General features: G+C 39.8%; 1 protein-coding gene across 1 annotated transcript in view; it reads right to left on the bottom strand.

Moving 5' to 3' along the window:
• Positions 1-2365: 2365 nt before the first annotated feature.
• TXNRD3 (thioredoxin reductase 3) overlaps positions 2366-20293 on the bottom strand; it is an 80573-nt gene continuing 62645 nt past the window's right edge. Inside the window, exons 16-18 of the mRNA XM_059388302.1 lie at positions 5158-5253; positions 3368-3502; positions 2366-3157 (exon numbers count right to left, since the gene is read on the bottom strand). Coding sequence (XP_059244285.1) covers positions 3095-3157; positions 3368-3502; positions 5158-5253 — 294 coding nt within the window. The 3' untranslated portion in view covers positions 2366-3094. The remainder of the gene's footprint in view (positions 3158-3367; positions 3503-5157; positions 5254-20293) is intronic.

Below are 20293 nucleotides of genomic sequence, written 5' to 3'. Positions count from 1 at the left end.
TAGTTTGAAGAAACACTGATTTACAGAAACCAAAAATCAATAGCATCGTGAAATTTGGGAGATGGTTATGAATTATGGTAATTATCCTGCAGATGCAACTTGTTCTTTCATATAAGTCATATGTCTTAAGTCACAGGACCAGGCATTCCCAAGTCATCACTCTTCAAAGTCTAGGATTTTTCCAGAACTCCTCACTTCTTGTTGACTGGATCCTAGCTCTAATCTAGTTCTTTCCAGCCTGATCTCCCTCTAACCCCTCACTCACCTCACACTACCACCATGCTCCACTTTCCATCATACTGTATGGATTTTAAGGCCCCACGTTCTTAGAGCTAGTCCCACAGCAGATATCTTTCTTCCCAGCCCTTTGTGATATCAGTCTTTTGAAATTTGTTGAGGCTGCCCTGGGCAAATTTCATAAATATTTCAAATGTGCTTGAAATGAGGAAATTTCCATGTTGAAAGTGATGCTCTTCTGAGTTCATTAAACTGAGCTTGTTAATTGTATTATTCAATCCTATATTTTTACTGACTTTTAAAAATTTGTTATTTAAATTCAATTTAGTTAACATATACTATATTTTTAGTTTCAAGGGTAGAATTTAGTGATTCATCAGTTGCATATAATACCCACTGCTCATTCCATCACATGCCCCCTTAATGCCCATCATCCAAGTATTCTATCTCTCCACCCACCTTCCCTCCAGCAACCCTCAGTTTGTTTTCTAGAGTTAGAATCTCTTACAGTTTGCCTCCATTTTCATTTTATTTTATTTTTCCTTCCCTTCCCCTATGTTCATTTGTTTTGTTTCTTAAATTTCACATATGAGTGAAATCATATGGTATTTGTCTTTCTCTGACATTTCACTTAGCATAATGCTCTCTAGTTCCATCCATGTTGTTGCAAATGACAAGATTTCATTCTTTTTGATGGCTCAGTAATTGATGGCTCAGGAATTTACTGACTTTTCTTGTATTTCATCTAACTACTGAGGAATATTAAAATCTCTACCATAATAGAGGATGTCTGTTTTTCCTTGCAAATCTGTAGGCATCTGTATGTTATTAGGTACATACAAGTTTTATCTTCTGTTAAACCTAATCTGTCACCATTATCTCAGGCCCACCTTTACCCCAGTAGAGGAGACGAGAGCAAAGAGATAAAATGGGGAAGGAGTGTGGTGGGGAGCCAACTACAGATAGGTTTTCATCTAAGTCCAATCTCCTCCTTGCAAAGGGAAGATAACTAGCCTTCCCAATAGCCTGCTACTCAGACAGTGGTTAAAATTCTTTGGGTGGATTACTTCCTTCCTCTTAAGAACATAGCTAAATTTCCTTGCTACTTCTTTCTGGGAAGCAGGGTATGTTTTTCGCTCATCCTCCCACTGGTGGTACAGCCCACTGGGGTCCCAGCTTCACACAAAGGCTGTCCGTTTGAAACTTCACCTGGGCACACCTGGACTTTAAGGTTTTCTGCATTATGCTGAGTGCAAATAGAACCCACTCTCAGGCTTCCTGGTTTCACTTCATCTGGGGTCCTGCAAATGCTTGGTTGTTTCTATGTATGTGGTGCTCAGCAATATAGTAACAAAAAGGGTTTTTTTAAATTATTTTATCTAGAATTACAGCTGAACCCTTCAAAAGCATCATTCAGAATCTCTCCAGATTGCTTTAAATCCTTGAAATCCTATTCATCCCTCATGGTTCAGTTCAAATACAGATGCTTTCATTAAACTCTGATCAATCAACTACCCTTCACCCCATACCCAGTGGAAGTTAACAGCATCCTCCTGTTTTACCTGGCTGTCTCTAGGTGGGTGGTAGTAATTGCTACAACCAGCCTTACTTTTCATAGTTATATTTGTATGTTTCTCTCCCCAGTAAACAGGCAACTCAATAACCAGATCCTCTATCAGGTTGTTGGGTCCCCATCCCCACTCTAGCCCTGCTCCATTCCCTGTCTCCAGAGAGGGGGAGCAAAGGCTCGTCTAGGTGTTCCAAGGCTCCACTGGTGTTCCCCAACTGCTGAATGGCTTTGAATCTTTCATTTGAAACCTACGGCTAGAAATCCTGACCACAGAACTATCCAATCTTACGACAGTAGGTTCATGGTTAATGTCCTGTTCAAGAGAGCACAGGCTGCCTTCCTGGCCTTGGCCGCTCTGTGGTGCACTTCTCAAGAAAACAACAGATTTTCCAGAAGGACCTTGGGTAGACCCCCACTTCAAGGGCCTTTTAGATGCTGACAGGTGTGCAGATTCAAAAAGAATCTCCCATCACTTGTCCATTTACTGAACTTGACTGTAATTCAATAGATATGGATTTGAATCATTTTAAAGTTTTAAATTAATTAGATCTCACATAATACAGCATTAAAAACTTTTTAATATTACTCTTAAGATCAACATAGAGAAGACATTCAAGCATGTCTGACATGAGACACTAATAAGAGAGGACTCCAAGATGGTTGCCACTGGGAACCCAGAGAGGGTGAGGCACGAGGCGGGAGTCTGATGGTGGGTACGGTGTATACAGCTGACTCTCTACCTGGTGTGCCCAACTTCCTGCTAAGGCACCCACATGTCACAGCCAGCTACTCGAAGGCACTTCTGGGACACCACTCATCAGTGACCACACAGAATTCCAGGCCCACATACTGGAGACTCGCCACTTTACAGTCAGTTTCCACACTGAGAAAACACTTTCAGAGAAACAAGGTATGGGGATAAAAATACCAGCAACCAGAAAAATTAACTTGGGTGAGTTATGTGCTTGCAAGGTCCTTCAGAGGGAAGCTCGAGTCTGACATGGAAGAGCATCAGCCTTAGCTCACCTCACAATGGGTTCCGAGCTAAGACGTCAAGGAGGCAGCCTATGTGCCTCTCCCAGCCAGCCAAGCCCGCTGAGCACAACATCCACTGCCGTCTTGCCTCCTCGTCCTTCTCATCTCTGTGCTGGGAAGAGAAGTCCAGCACTGTGCCCCACTCATTGGAGCAGGTGCCTAAGCACCGACTCACTTGACCCAGGGGCATTCTTGTTTTTGAGAGAAATGGGGAATAGGACAAGGAAAACCACAACAGCAGCGGGCCTAGCCTCAGCAGCCTTTCTGCGTGATGTCTAGTCCTGACGACTTTGTAATTTCCAAGGTTGTAAACACCTATTCGAAAAGAAGAAAACCAAAGACATTTATATCTAGCCATCATTATTTCAGTATTGCTTTAAGAAAACACGTTTAGAATATCACTTCTAGATTAACCTTTAAAATATACTAAGCAATCTAATACAAAATCTTTCTGACAATGGGCTTTACAACAGTTTTTCAAACCATACCAACTGAAATCAGTAAAAACCAACCCCATCTCCGTACCTCACCACATGTGGGATGAATTCCAATGGTGTCGTCCAGTTGCTGCTTTGTGAGCCCACATTTCATTGCGGCCGCAAACCCTTGGGTGATCTCACCGGCATTTGGTCCGAGAACGTGGAATCCTATCACCCGATCCTTGAATAGGCAAACATAAGAAAGAGAAGCCTGGTAGGTTAATGATCAGAATAGGAATCTATTTATTGCAACTTCGCAGTTAACATTTACAGCAGCTACCACAAAAAAAATGCTCTTAGGTTGAACTGAGCAGAGAACATTATCATGAAACTGAACCACTGTAAGAATCTGCTAAATGAGCCAGCAAATGCACATCCAGAGTTAATTTGTACTCAAATTTACCAGAACAAGCAATTTACCCACCGCATGAAGGAGTTCATTAGTATGATGTAAATTTCCAAATTATGCTGAGATGGTGCTAAACAACAACATAACAAATCTGAATTAAAGTCCAATACTGGAATAATTCTAGGGCTTGGATAATTCAGAGTTTGGAAATGCTGTGGTTTCCGGCCCAGGAAGCAAGTTGTCGGGCTCCTGACATAACTAGGAGCAGCCAGAGCGGGCCTTTCATTCAGGCCTGCACGTAGGGAGGGACAGGGCGCAGGAAACGGGCAGACCCAGCAAGATAGGGAGCAAGAGTCAAAGTCTGTCTCCAAGGACACAGTGCATTTTAGGCCATCCAGTGTTTTTTCATCAGACTCTTGTCTCCACGTTGATGTTCACTAGTGAAAGTGCTCAACAGGTGAGAGAGAGAAGGCAGAAGGGCAGAAGAGAGAGCTCCGCTGCCCACGTTCCAGAGAAAGAACAAAGAGCACACATGCGGCCTCATGCACACTTAGTGGTGGGCGCTCACAGGAGAGCTCCAGGAGCAGCGTTTCAGGGGTCCGGCCCTCAGAGGCCACGGGAGCAGTGCATGAAAAGTGGGAGTTTTCAGGGCCCCATGGAAGGCCCCTGAGCTGGAATGTCAGAGATGGGGGATCATGCGGCAAAGTGGGGGACAAGGGGGGCAGCCTGGAGAGACAAAGGACCTCTGACGAAAATCTCCACTTACAAATGAAAACGGAGGCAGTGTGTGAGGGCAGACCTCGTTCACACTTTCCGCCATTCAGCCACAGGAAGGGAGGAAGTCCTAGGGCAATACTCCAGAAATAGCAATTCTTCAAAAGGGGCGAACCAAGTCCCACTGCTTTCTACACTCAGGGTTCTTTACAAAACAAGTCGTGAGTAAGCTGTGCTTTCAACCCCGATAATGCAGGCGTCCATTATCAATTTCATGCTTACCTCAAGAATGGGGGAGGCCAAGAGCCTCTGCCCACTGGCTCTCTACCCCACCAATTCTTCTTTCATGAAAGCCTTCATTAGGAATCAGTTAATTAACAGGTTTTCACTCCATGCAAGCATCTCTTTCTAAAGGCTTTGACACACATTTTGTCAATTTACAAAAGGCACACATGCACCCTACCTTTTATCAGTTGATGACCAAAACTTTCACAGACCATCTGGCTCTAAACAGCTAAGTTAGAGAGCTCTGGGAAGAGACATCTTTCAATGACTCTTTTTTTTTTTTTTTTTTTAAATGGTATTAGTTAGCCTCCCTTGCCGTCTATCCTGTGTTCAACGTCCACAAACACAAACACATGGACTGGGTAGCAATTTGAAGGATTCCTGCCTCACCCTGAAAGCAGTCTTAAAAGAGATCATTCAAACCCAAATACCAAATTAAAAGCGAAGTTTAAAATGACAGCTTTTTAGCATCCAATCGTATTACGTACGTTGTCGAATTTATTGCAAATTATCTTTGCATAACAAGTATTGTTGTCTCTGCCGGCCACTGTCCATTCAAGAGGCCAGAAAAAAGTATGATACACCTGCAAGACAAGGGAGAAATAGGCCAGGATCAATGTCTGTGAAAACCATTCCCTCATATGCTCTTTGTTTATACAAAGATGATCATCTCTAGAATAGCTTTCACCAATTTGAAGTTTTATGATCTTGACTTGGATGTGTGATGGGAGCATTTGGACCACTGTCCTAAAATACCAGCTGTACAAGTGTGTGGACCTTTTTTTATTTTTTAATTTTTTTGCTCTGCTGTCAATCCAAAAAAATCTCCCAATTAATATCATTCCATTTTCAAACCTTTCTAGGGTGCTACTGTCCAGGGCAATGCAGTAGGCCCTCTGGCACCTGAGAAGGTAAATAAAGACTGAGATTCTGCTTAAGTGAATTGACACCCTGCCTACAAGTTTCACAGTCACACCACATCTAGGGAAAAGCAGAAGAAATAAAATAGTGCTAGTCATTCACAGACATCAAGAACACTACCTCTCTGGGGCACCTGGGTGGCTCAGTGGGTTAAAGCCTCTGCCTTCGGCTCAGGTCATGATCCCAGGGTTCTGGGATCAAGCCCCGCATCGGGCTCTCTGCTCAGCAGGGAGCCTGCTTCCTCCTCTCTCTCTCTGCCTATTTGCGATTTCTGTCTGTCAAATAAATGAATAAAATCTTTAAAAAAAAAAAAAAAAAAAAAGAACACTACCTCTGCTACTTGCAAGCCCTCCCTCCAGTGCTCTGAGTGCACCTGGAAGGCTCTCAATCTGGCCTGGTCAGCTGGGAATCAGGACAAAGTACAACACGTCCTCCACTCATGGGGGCTATACTGCCCCAGCCTGTTCATCCTACTCGCTCCACACAGAAGGCAGTAGATTAATGTCTGCTGCCAGGGTAAGAAATGAATTCCGAACTAAAATCCACAGTGGAAGGATTTAAATACTGGTGCTTTGTTCTTTAACAGGATTCTGTATTTTGTATTTTGAATTACGTCTTTATTGTTTTTATAAAAATGATCCAAGGTTATCATAAGAATAAGGCAGTGAAGAAATTCACAAAGAAAAATAAAAACTAAACTAAACAAAAAAGCCCCACCATCCAGAAATAAATATTTTAAATGTTAGGGAAGCATCAATTGTCGGTGCATAGCTAATAAAAATGAAATTTTTATTTAAAAGCTATCATAGAACACAATTACTTGTAATAAAACTATTACATTTAACTTGCATTTAACAGAAAAGCAACAAACTTTTCACATATTTTAAGACAAATTTATCGATCTCTGTGGCTATTAGGAATAGAAGATAAATGCTTCTTTACATCAAGACAGTACTTCCTAAAATATAGCTTAAGAAAAGAGATGGTGCAGTAGGCCTACTGGGGTTTTAAAAAAGATTTTCCCCACAGCAAGCTTGTTCCCGGCTTGTCCCATGCCACTCTGCTCACACGTTTCAATTCCCTTTCCTTCTTTCTCCCATTTGTGCTCTGTGTGTGATGTTCCTTTTAGTATTTGGAAGATTTTATTTTATTTAAATCCTTGGCCCTCCTTGTTCAAAGTGGATGTGAAGTGTGGATCTAAATTTACTTGCTTCTTGAATGGCCATCCACTTATTCCAATGTCTTTAAATGAATGTCTCTTCCCACTGATTAAAAATAAAATACGATCTTTATCCTGTATGAATTCTTCTAAGCATTTGAACCCATTTCCAGGTTTCATATTCTGTTCCACTCATCTCTCCATCCACCTGTATGCCACTATGGTACAATTTTAATTATTACAGCTATATGATAAATTTTAATATCCATTAGGGCTCATCTCCCCATTGCTCTCATTCAGAATCTATTATTGTCTCTTCTAAAATTTATCAAATTATGTACAATTATTAGACATAATTTTCAAAGCTCTATTATGAAAACAACCATGTCTGTCTCCCATGGCCATTTCAATCACTGGAGGCAACTGCTTTCACTTTTGTTTTTTAAAAAGTATATTTTCCTACTGCTGGATCTGCAGATCAGTGCTGCAGTTGTACCTGCCTGGTTTAGAAATTATTTTATTTTGTTGGTCTCATTTTATTCTTCAGTTCTTTACAATTTGAGTCCGTTTCTTAACTAAAATGCAGATTTCAGACATTAAGCTAGTTCCACTTTTCTCCTCTTCTGTCGGCTTAATTAAGTATCATAGTAAGCACTCTTTCTCCTTCTAGAACTACATATGTTGTAAATGAGTTGTGGGCAAAAGAAAATACCTATGGGTTGGCCAAAGTCAGCACCTCTGGATCAATGGTTCACAACCTTGGCTGGTCATTAGAATCCTAGGGTGGGGTGGACACATGCCCATCCTGCTAAATTAGCATCTCTGGGGAAAGGGCCAGGCACTGAAATCAGCATCTCTAGGTTGCTTTCACCTCTTTATTTACCTCCATGTTTCTAAATAACATGCTTATGTTGCTACGTCTTGAGTTTTCCATTTTAGGCTTTATTGACTTGCCTCTACTGGCAAGGAGGATTTAACTCCCTTTCTTCCTCAGCCCCTACCACCCACTCACTGGAAACCCTTTCTGACCCACTCATCCTCCCAATTACAGATATTTTCTCAGCTAAATCAGTTATCAATGTTTGCTTCACTAAGTCAAGCTATTCACAGACAATTGGATATTCACACACAAAGTAATGAAGTTGGACCCCTACCTCACATCATAGGCAAGAATTAATTCAAAATGAATTAAAGATATAGATGTAGAAGCTAAAAGCTTTGACAAAACTCTTAGAAGGAAACATAAGCATAAATCTTCATGACTTTAGACTGGGCTATATTTTATTCAATGTGATATCAAAAACACAACAGAAAAAAAGATAAAGAGGATTTCATCAAAATGAGAGACTTCTGAACTTCAGAGGAAGCCATCAAAGGAATCAAAAGACAACCTGCCAAATGGGTGAGAGGTTTTATACATCATCTCCCTGGTAAGAGACTTGGAAGTAGAACATACGAAGAACTCTTAGAACTCAATAAAGCAACAACCCAATTTTTAAAAGGGCCAAGGATCTAAATAGACATTTGAACAAAAAGAGATATACACCTAACCAATAAGGCCATGAAAAGACTCCCAATATCATTAGTAATCAAGGATATGCAAATGGAAACTGTAAAGAGACACCACTAGATTGGTGTATTAGTTTCCCAGCACTACCCCAACAAATCAAAAAGACTTGGTGGCTTAAAATAAAAGGAGCTAATATTTTTAGAGTTCTGAAGGCCAGAAATCTGAAATCAAGGTGTCCACACAGCCAGGCTCCTCCCAAAGGCTCCAAAAGGAGTATTCCTTTCCTCTTTTAGCTTCTGGTGTCCCCAGATGCTCCTTGTCTTTGGCTACATAACTCCAATCTCTGCTCTTGTTTTCATATGGCCTTCTCCTCTTCTATCTTATAAGGATACCTATTCTTGGGTACATGGCCAGAAGATCCAGGACAATCTCATCTCAAGATTCTTAACTTAATTGTACCTGCAAAGACCCTTTTTCCAAACAAGGTCACATTCACAGGTTCCAGGGGCTAGGCTGTAGACATATCTTTTGGGGAGTCACCACTCAACCCACTACAGATAGCTATAATCAAAAAAGACAATAAGTGTTAACTAAGATGTGGAGAAACTGGAACCCTCATACATTGTTGCTGAGAATGTAAAATGGTACAGCTTGGAAAACAGTTGGCCAGTTCCTAAAAAAGTTCAACACAGAGTTACCTGTGACTCAGTGATTTTACTCATAGGTATAGATTCAAGAAAACAGATAGCACTGTGTACACAAAAACTTGTACAGGAATGCTCAGAGCAGCTTTACTCATGATGGCCAAAAAGGCGAAACAATCTACTTGTCTGCCAACTGATGAATGGATAAATAAAACATGTATTCTCCATATAATGGATTATTATCCAGCAATCAAAAGAAATGAAGGACTGGCACATGCCATGACAAGGATGAATCTGGAAAACTAGCTGATGCTAGGAGAAAAAAGCCTGTCACAAAAGACCACATACAAAATGATGCCACTTATAGAAAATGCCCCACAACAGGCAGATCTACAGAGGCAGAAATTAGATTAGTGATTGCCTGGAGCCAAGGGTGAGGGGATAGAGGAACACAGGGAGACACTGCTAACAGGTATCAGGTTTCTTTCTGGTACTGCACATACAAATCTGGTAAGACACTAAGATTCACTAAATTGCACACTGTAAGTTGTTAACTATATGGTATATGTCTTCTATCTCAGTAAAGCTGTTTTTTAAATTAAGCTATCTGAGTCACATAGTAAACTATGGTTATTTTACTCCCATGAACTTTTAATTTTCTATGGAATTACAGAGTATCTTGTTTTGCATTAGACTTAATTTTCCCTCTACCAACCAGGATTTATCCTAAGTCTTAACAATACTGTATTCTAATCCATGAAGAGGCAATGTCTTTCCAATTAATTAGGTCTCCCTTTATTTCTTTTAACAGTGTTTCAAAGTTTTCAGTGTACAAGTCTTTTGCCATCTGAGTTAAATTTATTCCTAAGACCTCTTCTTAATCCTACTGTGATTGTTTTAAAATTTCCTTTTTGGAGAGCTCATTGCAAGTACATAGAAATACAACTAATTTTTGTGTGTTTTCATGCCGTGCAACTTTGCTAAATTCTTTTAGTTCTATTATGGGCTGAATTATGTCACAGCCTCAATATAAATTTGTACTTTAAAATCCTAACTCCTAATAGTCCAGAATGTAACCATATTTGGATAGGATCTTTAAAGAGGTAGTTAAAGTGAGGTCAATAGGTGGCCCTAATCCAATATGACTGTGTTCTTACAAGAAAAAGAAATTAGGACACACACTCAGAGGGAAGATGATATGTACACAAAGAGAAAAGACAGCCATCTACAAACCAAGGAGGGGGGCCTGGAATATCCTTCTTCCATGGCCCATGGAAAGAATATGCTGACACCTTGGGCTCAGATTTCTAGCCTCCAGAACTGAGAAAACAAAGATATGTCTTTCACATGAATAGACACTTTTCTAAAAAAGACATCCAGGTGGCTAACAGACATGTGAAAAGGTGCTCAACATCACTGGGAATCAGGGAAATCCAAATCAAAACCACAGTGAGATACCACATCACACCAGTCAGAATGGTTAAAATTAACAACTCAGGAAAAAACAGATGTCAGTGAGGATGAGAAAGGGGAACCCTTTTTGCATTGTTGGTAAGAACACAAACTGGTGCAGCCCCTCTGAAAAACAGTATGGAAGCGCCTCAAAAAGTTAAAAATAAGCCACCCTATAACCCAGCAATTGCACTGCTACGTACTTATCCAAAGGACACAAAAACATTGATTTGAAGGGGCACCTATACCCCAATGTTTATAGCAGCAACATCCACAATAGCCAAACTATGGAAAGAGCCAAGTTGTCCATGGACATATGAAAGGATAAAGAAGATGTGGTACACAAAAACAGACACATAAATCAATGGAACAGAGTAGAGAACCCAGAAATCCCAGAAATGGGCCCTCAACTCTATGGTCAACTAATCTTCAACAAAGCAGGAAAGAATATCCAATGGGAAAAAAAAGACAGTCTCTTCAACAAATGGTGTTGGGAAAACTGGACAGCCACATGTAGAAAAATGAAACTGGACCATTCTCTTACACCATATACAAAGATAAACTCAAAATGGATGAAAGACCTAAATGTGAGACAGGAACCTATCAAAATCCCAGAGAACACTGGCAGCAACCTCCTTGATCTTGGCCGCAGTGACTTTCATTTATGATTTTAACCATCTAAGTCTTCTTTTTTCCTAGTCAATCCAGCAAAAAGTTTATTTCTGTTGGCCTTTTTAAAAAGTTTTCCTTTGTTACTGATATCTAGTTTCATTCCAGTGTGATCAGAAAAGATACTTCATATGATTTCAATCTTAAAATTTACTAAGACTTGTCTGGTGCTCTAACATATGGTTTATCCCAGAAAATGTTCCATTTGCACTTGAGAAGAATGTGTATTCTGCTGTTGCTGGGTGGGGTGTTCTAATGTATATTAGATCTAATTGGTTTATAGGTGCTCAAGTACCCCACTTTCATATCCTGTCTGCTTGTTTTAGCCATTACTGAAGGAAGAGTATTTTAAAGTCTCCGCTATTACTGCAGAAGTATCTATCTTTCTGTCAGTTTTGCCTCATATATTTTTAGGCTGTATATGTTTACAACTGTTACATATTTTTGCTGTATTGAATTTTTAAATCAATATATAACATCCTTTTTTCTCTGTTGTGACTTTTTAAACTTAAATGCTATTTTGTCTGAAAATAATAATAAAGCTCTTTTTGTTGTTATTTGTTATTTGTTATTTGTTATTTGTTATTTGTTGTTATTTTCTATTCTTTAGCTTTCAATTTGCATCTTTATATCTACAGTGAATCTCTTTAAAGAACATACAGATAGATTCTATTTTTAAGTGAAATCTGACAAACTGTCTTTTTAAAATTATTTTTACCAACATATAATGTATTATCAGCCCCAGAGGTACAGGTCTGTAAATCATCAGGCTTACACATTTCATAGTACCCACCATAGCACATACTTTCCCCAGTGTCCATAACTCAACCACCCTCTCCCTACTGCCCCATCCCCCAGCACAAATTGTCTTTTGATAGCAGACTTTAATCCATTTACTTGCCACAGGATTACTGATAAATGAGAACTTACTTTTGCATTTATCTATTTATTTGCTGGAGGTCTTACAGTTTTCTTACTTCTTAATTCCTTTATTCCCAACTTTTTTTGTATTTAGTTTATGTTTTCTAGTGCATGATTCTGAGTGGCTTATTCTTCTTTTTTGTATATTTAAAAAATTATCATTTTGGTTACCTTGGGAACTACAATTAACATCTTACATTTATAATAATCTTGTTGGAATAATACAATTTAAGGTTTCAACAGCATGGAAACACTGTGCTTCCAAAAATATATCTCTATCCCCTCCTTTTATATTCTTATTGTCACAGGTCACATATTATACCATACATACTCATTAACTTGGATTTATAATGTTTAATACAGTTCCCTTTTAAATCAGATAGCCAAAAAAAGAATAGTTACAAACCAAACCAAAACTGCAATAACACAGATTATTATCTATACCTAAGAAGTTATCCTTATTAGTGTCGACTTTTCCTATAGCTTCCTATTACTATCTGGTGTCCTTTCATTTCTGTCTGAAGGAGTCTCTTAACCATTTCTTTGGGGCAGGTCTACTAGTAATGAATTCACTCAGTGTTTATTTTTCTGGAAATGTCTTATTATCCTTTGCCAGACAAAATTCTTGGATGATAGTTTTCTTTCTGAAGTTCAACTACATCGCCCCAATGTCTTCTGGCCTCCACTGGTTCTAGTGAAAATCCAGCCATTTACCTTATTAAAGATCTTTTCATATGATGTGTTGCTTCCTTCTTGCTATTTTTAAAACTAGCTCTTTCCTTGGGATTTTAGCAATGTGACAGTAATGCATGTCACTGTGCATCTCTGAGTTTACCCTGCTTTGCTGTCCTTCAGATGCTTGGATGTGCAGGTTTATGTATTTCAAGTTTTGACCATTACTTCCTCTTTTTTTTTTTTTTTTTTTTTTTTTTTTGCCCTCTTATTTTCTCCCTTCTCCTTCTTGGGCTTTCTTTTTAAAGATTTATTTATTTTAGACTGAGAGCGTGAGTGAGCAGGGGAGGGGCAGAGGGAAAGATTCTTTAAAGCAGACCCCTCACTGTGTGTGGAGCTGGACACTGGACTCGATCCCAGGACCCACAAGATCATGAACTAAGCCAAAAAGAAAAGGCTGATACTCAACACACTGAGCCACCCAGGCGCCCCCTTCTGGGACTCTTAATGCATGTGTTGGTGTGCCTCAAAGTATCCCAATTGTCTCTCAGAATTTCTTCCTTTTTCTCCATTCACTGATGCTTTCTTCTGCATACTCATATATGCTGATGAACTTCTAGTGAATAGTTCAATTCAGTTATTGTACTTTTCATTCCAGGATTTCTGTCTGGCTCCTTTTCATAATTTCTATCTCTTTAATGATATTTTGTTCAGACATCATTTTCCTGACTTCCTTTAGTTATTTGCCCAGTTTCCTTTAGCTCACTGAATATACTTAACATTGATTTAACAGGAGATTTAATGTCTTTGACTAATAATTCCAAAGTCTGGCCTTCTCCTGGAATGGTTTCTGTCAAATTCTTTTTCCTGTGAATAGGTCATACTTTCCTGTTTGTGTGTTATTATGAGTTGAACTGTGTCCTCCCAAAATTCACATCTTGAAGTCCTAGCCCACAGTATCTTAATATGTGATCTTATTTAGAAATAGGGTCATTGTAAGTGTAATTAGTTAAGATGAAATTACTCTAGAGTAGGGTGGTTCTTGTAATCTAGTGTGAGTGTTGTCTTCCTTAAAAGGGAAAAATTTGGATACTCATACACACACCAACAGGGAATCCCAAGTGGAGATAAAGTTAAAATCTACAAGCCAAGGAATGACAAAGATTGCCAGCAAAACACCAAAAACTAGGAGAAAGGGACGGAAGAGATTTTCCTTCACAGAAATTAAATGGAAACAATCCTGTCAACTACCTTGATGTTGGACTTCCAACAGAATTCTGTGATTTAAGTCCCCAATTTGTGGTACTTTGTTATGGTAAACTTAGTAAACTAATAGATATGCTCCATTGCTTGTTTGTTTGTTTTTTTCCCTTGAGCCTGGACATTCTGAGTATTATAACATGGTAACCCTGGAAATCACATATTTCCACACCTCAGAGAGTGCTAGTTTTTTGTTTGTTGAGAGCTGGAATCATCCATGTAGGACTTTTCCAAACTGTGTGCTCACTGCTGTGGTTTCTCTTCTATTGTCTCTGAGGTCAGCCAGGGACCTGACAAAGATATCCTTAAAGGTCTGACTCCCAAAATGGGGGGAAAAGGGAGTGCTCTCTCTTTAAGTCCCACCACAGCAGGGAAGCCACTTCAGTTTGTGGAGGTTGGTGCCAACTCCTCAGCAATCAGAAGCAGGGATGGGCAGTCAAAACACTGCCCTGATTTCTGGAGCACAAGGTCCTTACTACCCACTCTGGACCCAGAAAGCCACACCAGGAGTAGAGGCCATCAGCCTTGCAAAATATCCACCACAGTGCTGGATTTGTGTAACACTGGCCATTACCACAACAGAAAAATCCACCACAGTCTCCTATCCTCCTCTTCAAGCTCTCCTGAAAGTACTCAACTAGACTTGAGGATTCCAGAACTGCTTCAAACACTTCCTGCCAGTTCAGTTGTTGCCTCAGTGAAGGGATAGATTTCTGGAGCTTCCATGTCACCATTTTCCATAATAGCACTCCTATTCATCCATCTTAACTGTTGAGTAACATTCCCTGGTATGGATGTACAGCCTCTTGTTTAACCATTCAGTTGCCAAAGAACATGTTGGTTTTCCCAATTTGGAGCTATTATGAATACAGCTAATATAAACATTCATGTACACACAGAAATGAACATGAGTCTTCATTTCTCTAGGATAAATGCCCATTCAATAGGTTTTTAATTTCTGCTATCATATTTTGCCTTTCCACCAGGTATCTGTTGTTTTTCTAAATGTTACTTCTGAAGTTATGTCCTACTTTCTGCTCATGAGTGTAATCTATTATTTCTGTGCATATGTACATAGTCTGCTTCTTTCAAGTCTGATAACCTTTTATTGTCTGTTCATATTAAATGTTGGGGATTAAAAAGAAGTATGATATTGGAGGCGATGAAACTGTTCTTTCTCTTGATTCTGATGGTGGTGTCACAACTATTCATTTGAACTCATAAAACTGCACACACACACACACACACACACACACACACACACAAAATCTTCATCTTGCTCTAAGTAAATTATGCTTCAAAGTATTTCTTTTTTCAGAGTTGAAAACTGTTAGCTCATTTTTGTAGCTTATTGAATTTGAATTTCACTGTCCAATTATCTAACTGGGAAGTTTATTTGGGGACCCTTATTCAGTATCATTAGGTGTTTCTCTATGGACTTGTCAGAGTTCCCTGAGAAATCAGACTTTACCAACCTCTGGCCAGAGAAGTGTAAAGGGCTGGTTGCCAGAGTTCTGGGAGCTCAGTGGAAGAAGAGTGAGATTCAGTAAGAATTTGCTTGTTTCAGTATTGTGCTGGCTCCTGCCTTCACTTGATCTCAGTGTTCCCTAGTTAAGAGGCTTTGATTTTAACCATCTCTAGAAAATTACCTTCCAGATATCTGCCAGTGGGTGGAAAGTGCTCTGCAGTGTGTCCGGAGGTGACAGTCTCACTGTTTCTTAAATGGGTTTTTGGTTTGCTTCATGTCAGTGGACCCCCTACATTCCTACCAGACATACATGGTGTCACTTCTGTACCACTTCGATTTTCAACAGCAGGGTATGAATTATTTTTATGTTGGATCATCCTTGTCTACCCATGTCTATCACCCTTTCTTTTCTTTTCTTTTTTTTTTTTGTTAGAGAGAGAGAGAGAAGGGGGGGCAGAGGGAGAGAAAGAGAGAGAATCTTAGGCAAGCTCCACACTGGGCATGGATCAATGAGCTAAGCCTGAACTCATGACCTGAGCCAAAATCAAGAGTTGGATGCTTAACTGACAGGGCCACCCAGGCACCCATATCATCTTTAACTCAACCTTTCCTGTATCATTAACTTTATTCTCAGTCATCTGTTTCTTTCGATCCCAATGCATTTGGTAGTTCAGTGACAGAGTGCTTTTGATTCTCAAATGTGACCTTAACAATCAATGCAGGCATTACTCCCCTGCTTCCTCCTTCCATATAACAGGTATTCACTAGGAAGAGAGGCTGGGATTTTTTGCCCAGCCTCTCTTTCTTTCTCATCTGTCTCTTCTCCTAAGGGCAGTATCAGGTATGTAATCATGGCACTTGGGGAAGAATGCACGGTTTCTTTTTATCGGTCTCTTTTGGGTAACATTTCCCCTAGTGTTGGCAGTCGTGTTTACCCTGGACTTTTTAGTATCATAGTAATAAGCAAAAGAAACTAGAAGCCCACAGATTGTGCCATAGGAAGGAACATGGTGGGTTTCTAAAACAAAAGGTAGACCAGTGTAACTGGATCATTATAAGTAGGACAAAGGGCAGCCTGAATGGCTTGATTACACAATACCTCTTCTCACAAACAGTGAGGAGTTCAGATTGTATTCTTTGAGCACTGGGAAATCATTAAAAAGCTTTCTCCTGGGAAATGGCATAAACTGATTTGTATTTTTAAAAGCTCCTCTGGCAGGGGCACCTGGGTGGCTCAGTGAAGGCTCTGCCTTCAGCTCGGGTCATGATCTCGGAGTCCTGGGATCGAGCCCTGCATCAGGCTCTCTGCTCAGTGGGGAGCCTGCTTCCCTCTCTCTCTGCCTGCCTCTCTGCCTACTTGTGATCTCTCTCTCTCTGTCAAAGAAATAAAATTTTATAAAAAAAGCTCCTCTGGCAGAGGAGAGGCAAGATGGCAGAGGAGTAGCAGAATGAAATGACATCAGGTCGCAGGAGTTCAGCTAAATAGTTTGATATCAAGCCATTCAGAACATCTACAAACTCAACAGGAGACTGAAGAGAAGAGCAGCAATTCTAGGAACAGAAAATCGACCACTTTCTGAAAGGTAAGAGTTACAGAGCAGTGAACCCAAAGTGGGGTGGAGACCTCACAGGGACAGTGTGGTCTCAGGATCTGCGGAGTCACTGAAAGATCGGAGGCATCTGAGTATGGCAGAGCTCCCAGATATCGGAACAGGGAAGCCGACTACGGAGACGGAGCCGAGGAGTGAGCGCTCAGCTCAGGGTTTACCTTAAAATGATCCGCAGCACTGTCGTGCCACTGCTCTTTGAGTTGGGGCACCACAAGTGGCAGATCCAGGAGACCCACCTTCCTCCTCTGGAGGCAGGAATCTGCTGGGTTTGGAAACTCCAAATGGGGCTGTGCTCCAGAGACAGAAATGCTCAGTCTCAGGCCAGGTGAGCCCAGAGCGGGGCCAGAGACCAAGGAGATGGGAGTGATTGATCCATTTTCTCTGAAGGTGCACTGAGGAGTGGGACCCCGAAATCTCAGTTCCTCCAGCCTGGAGATTGGGAGACCACTGTTATCATTCCTGTCCTCCGGAGCTCTATGGAAAGCGTTCAGGGAGCAAAAGCTTCCAAGCACAAACTCGAGCAGCTTTCTTACCCTGACTCCTGGCAAGGGTGGTGTTATTCCGCCTCGGGCAAAGACATTTGAGAATCACTATAACAGGCCCATCCCCAAGAAGATCAGCAAGAACATCCAGCCAAGACCAAACTCACCAACCAAGGAGAAGAGCAGAACTCCAGAGCTAGGGGAAAGCAATGCATGGAAATCCTGGCTTTCTCCCCATGATCCTTTAGTCTTACAAAGTTAAATTTTTTAAATTTAATTTTTCTCTCTTTTCTAATTTTTTAAAACTTTCCCTCTTTCCACTTTTAATGTTTTCTAACTAGTTTATCTTAACAATACCTTTCTAAAAAAGAAAATATTTTTAAACCTTCATTATTATAGTCATATCTTATCCTCCATTGTATTTAACCTTACTTTTGATATACATATATGGTTTTTTTCCTAAAAAATTTCGGATACAATTTATTCTAACAGATCAAAATATACACTAAATCTAGCACAGGCCTTTGGTCTAGTCTTCAGCCTGAGCACATTCTCTCCCCCACCACATTTTTTTCCTTCTTTCTTTTTCTGAACAACTTACGTTATCAATTCCTTTTTTAGAATTGTTTTTAAATTTTCATCTTTACAGTCATATTCCATCCCTTCATTGTATTTACGCTTATTTTTGTATTTATATACATTTCTCATTCTTAAAAATTTGGGGGGGGTAGTTTCTTCTAAGAGACCAAAATACACCCCAAATCAAGTGGGTGGTTCTCTTCTATTTACCAGTCTATTATATTATATATATACTTTACAATATAATAATGTAATTATATTATATATATAACTTTTTAATTTCTTTGTACCCCTTTTCTTCTCCTCCCGTTTTGGGGTCTCTTCTGATTTGGTTAGCGTACATTTTTCTGGGTACATTACATCTTTGCCACCCTTTTAGTATTTTATTCTCTCATTCACATATTCTTACCTGGATAAAATGACAAGGCAGAAAAACCCAGCACAAAAAAAAAAGAACAAGAGGCAGTACCAATGGCTAGGGACCTAATCAATCAGACATTGGTAATATGTCAGATCTAGAGGTCAGAATGACGATTCTCAAGGCGCTAGCTGGGTTTGAAAAAGGTATGGAGGATATTAGAGAAACTCTGTCTGGAGAAATAAAATCCCTTTTGTGAACCATGAGAGACTTTGGACTCTGAAAAACAATCTGAGGGTTTTGAAGGGGCAGGGGGGGTGGGGGTTGGGGGAACCAGGTAGTGGGTATTAGAGACAGCATGGATTGCATGAAGCACTGGGTGTGGAGCAAAAACAATGAATACTGTTATGCTGAAAATAAAAATAAATAAATAAAATAAAATCCCTTTTTGGAGAAATAAAAAATAAAAATCTAATAAAGCTGAAATCAAAAAAGGCATTAATGAGGTGCAATCAAGAATAGAGGTTCTTACTGCTAGGATAATGAGGCAGAAGAGAGAATTAGTGATATAGAAGACCAAATGATGGAGAATAAAGAAGCTGAACAAAAGAGAGACAAACAACTACTGGACCATGAAGGGAGAATTAGAGAGATAAGTGATACCATAAGACAAAACAATATTAGAATAATTGGGATCCCAGAAGAAGAAGAAAGAGAGAGAGGGGCAGAAGACATATTGGAGCATTACTATAATAGAGAATTTCCATAATATGGCAAAGGGAACAAGCATAAAAATCAAGGAGGCACAGAGGATACCCCTCAAAAACAATAAAAATACGTCCACACCCCATCATCTAATACTAAAACTTATCAGTCTTAGTGACACAGAGAAAATCCTGAAAGTAGCTCGGGACGAGAAGTCTGAAATATACAATAATAGAAATATTAGATTGGCAGCAGACTTATCCACAGAGACCTGGCAGGCCAGAAAGAACTGGCATGATATATTCAGAGCACTAAATGAGAAAAATATGCAGCCCAGAATACTATATCCAGCGAGGCTATCACTGAAAATAGAAGGAGAGATAAAAAGCTTCCAGGACAAACAAAAATTTAAAAAATTTGCAAACACCAAAACAGTCCTACAGGAAATATTGAAAGGGGTCCTCTAAACAAAGAGAGAGCCTAAAAGTAGTAGACCAGAAAGGAACAGAGATAATATACAGTAACAGTCACCTGACAGGCAATACAATGGCACTAAATTCCTATCTTTCAATAGTTATCCTGAATGTAAATGGGTTAAATGCCTCAATCAAAAGACCCAGGGTATCAGAATGGATAAAAAAACAAGACCCATCGATATGCTGTCTACAAGAAACTCATTTTAGACCCAAAGACATCCCCAGATTTAAAGTGAGGGGGTAGAAAACAATTTTCCTTGCTAATGGACATCAAAAGAAAGCTGAGGTGGCAATCCTTATATCAGATTAATTAGACTTTAAGCCAAAGACTATAATAAAAGGTGAGGAAGGACACTGTATCATACTCAAAGGGTCTGTCCAACAAGAAGACCTAACAATTTTAAATATCTACGCCCCTAACATGGGAGCAGCCAACTATATAAACCAATTAATAACAAAATCAAAGAAACACATTGACAATGATACAATAATAGTAGAGAACTTTAACACCCCCTCACTGAAATGGACAGATCATCCAGGCAAAAGATCAACAAGGAAATAAACGTCTTAAATGACACACTGGACCAGATGGACATCACAGATATATTCAGAACATTCCAACCCAAAGCAACAGAATATACATTCTTCTCTAGTGCACATGGAACATTCTCCAGAATAGATCACATCCTGGGTCAAAAATCAGGTCTCAACTGGTACCAAAAGGTTGGGACCATTCCC

The sequence above is a fragment of the Mustela nigripes genome, chromosome 2, assembly GCF_022355385.1.
Source record: "Mustela nigripes isolate SB6536 chromosome 2, MUSNIG.SB6536, whole genome shotgun sequence".
Classification (NCBI taxonomy): Eukaryota; Metazoa; Chordata; class Mammalia; order Carnivora; family Mustelidae; genus Mustela; species Mustela nigripes.
The sequence above is the reverse complement of the archived record's forward strand: the minus strand, read 5'-3'. Positions and strand labels throughout refer to the sequence as shown.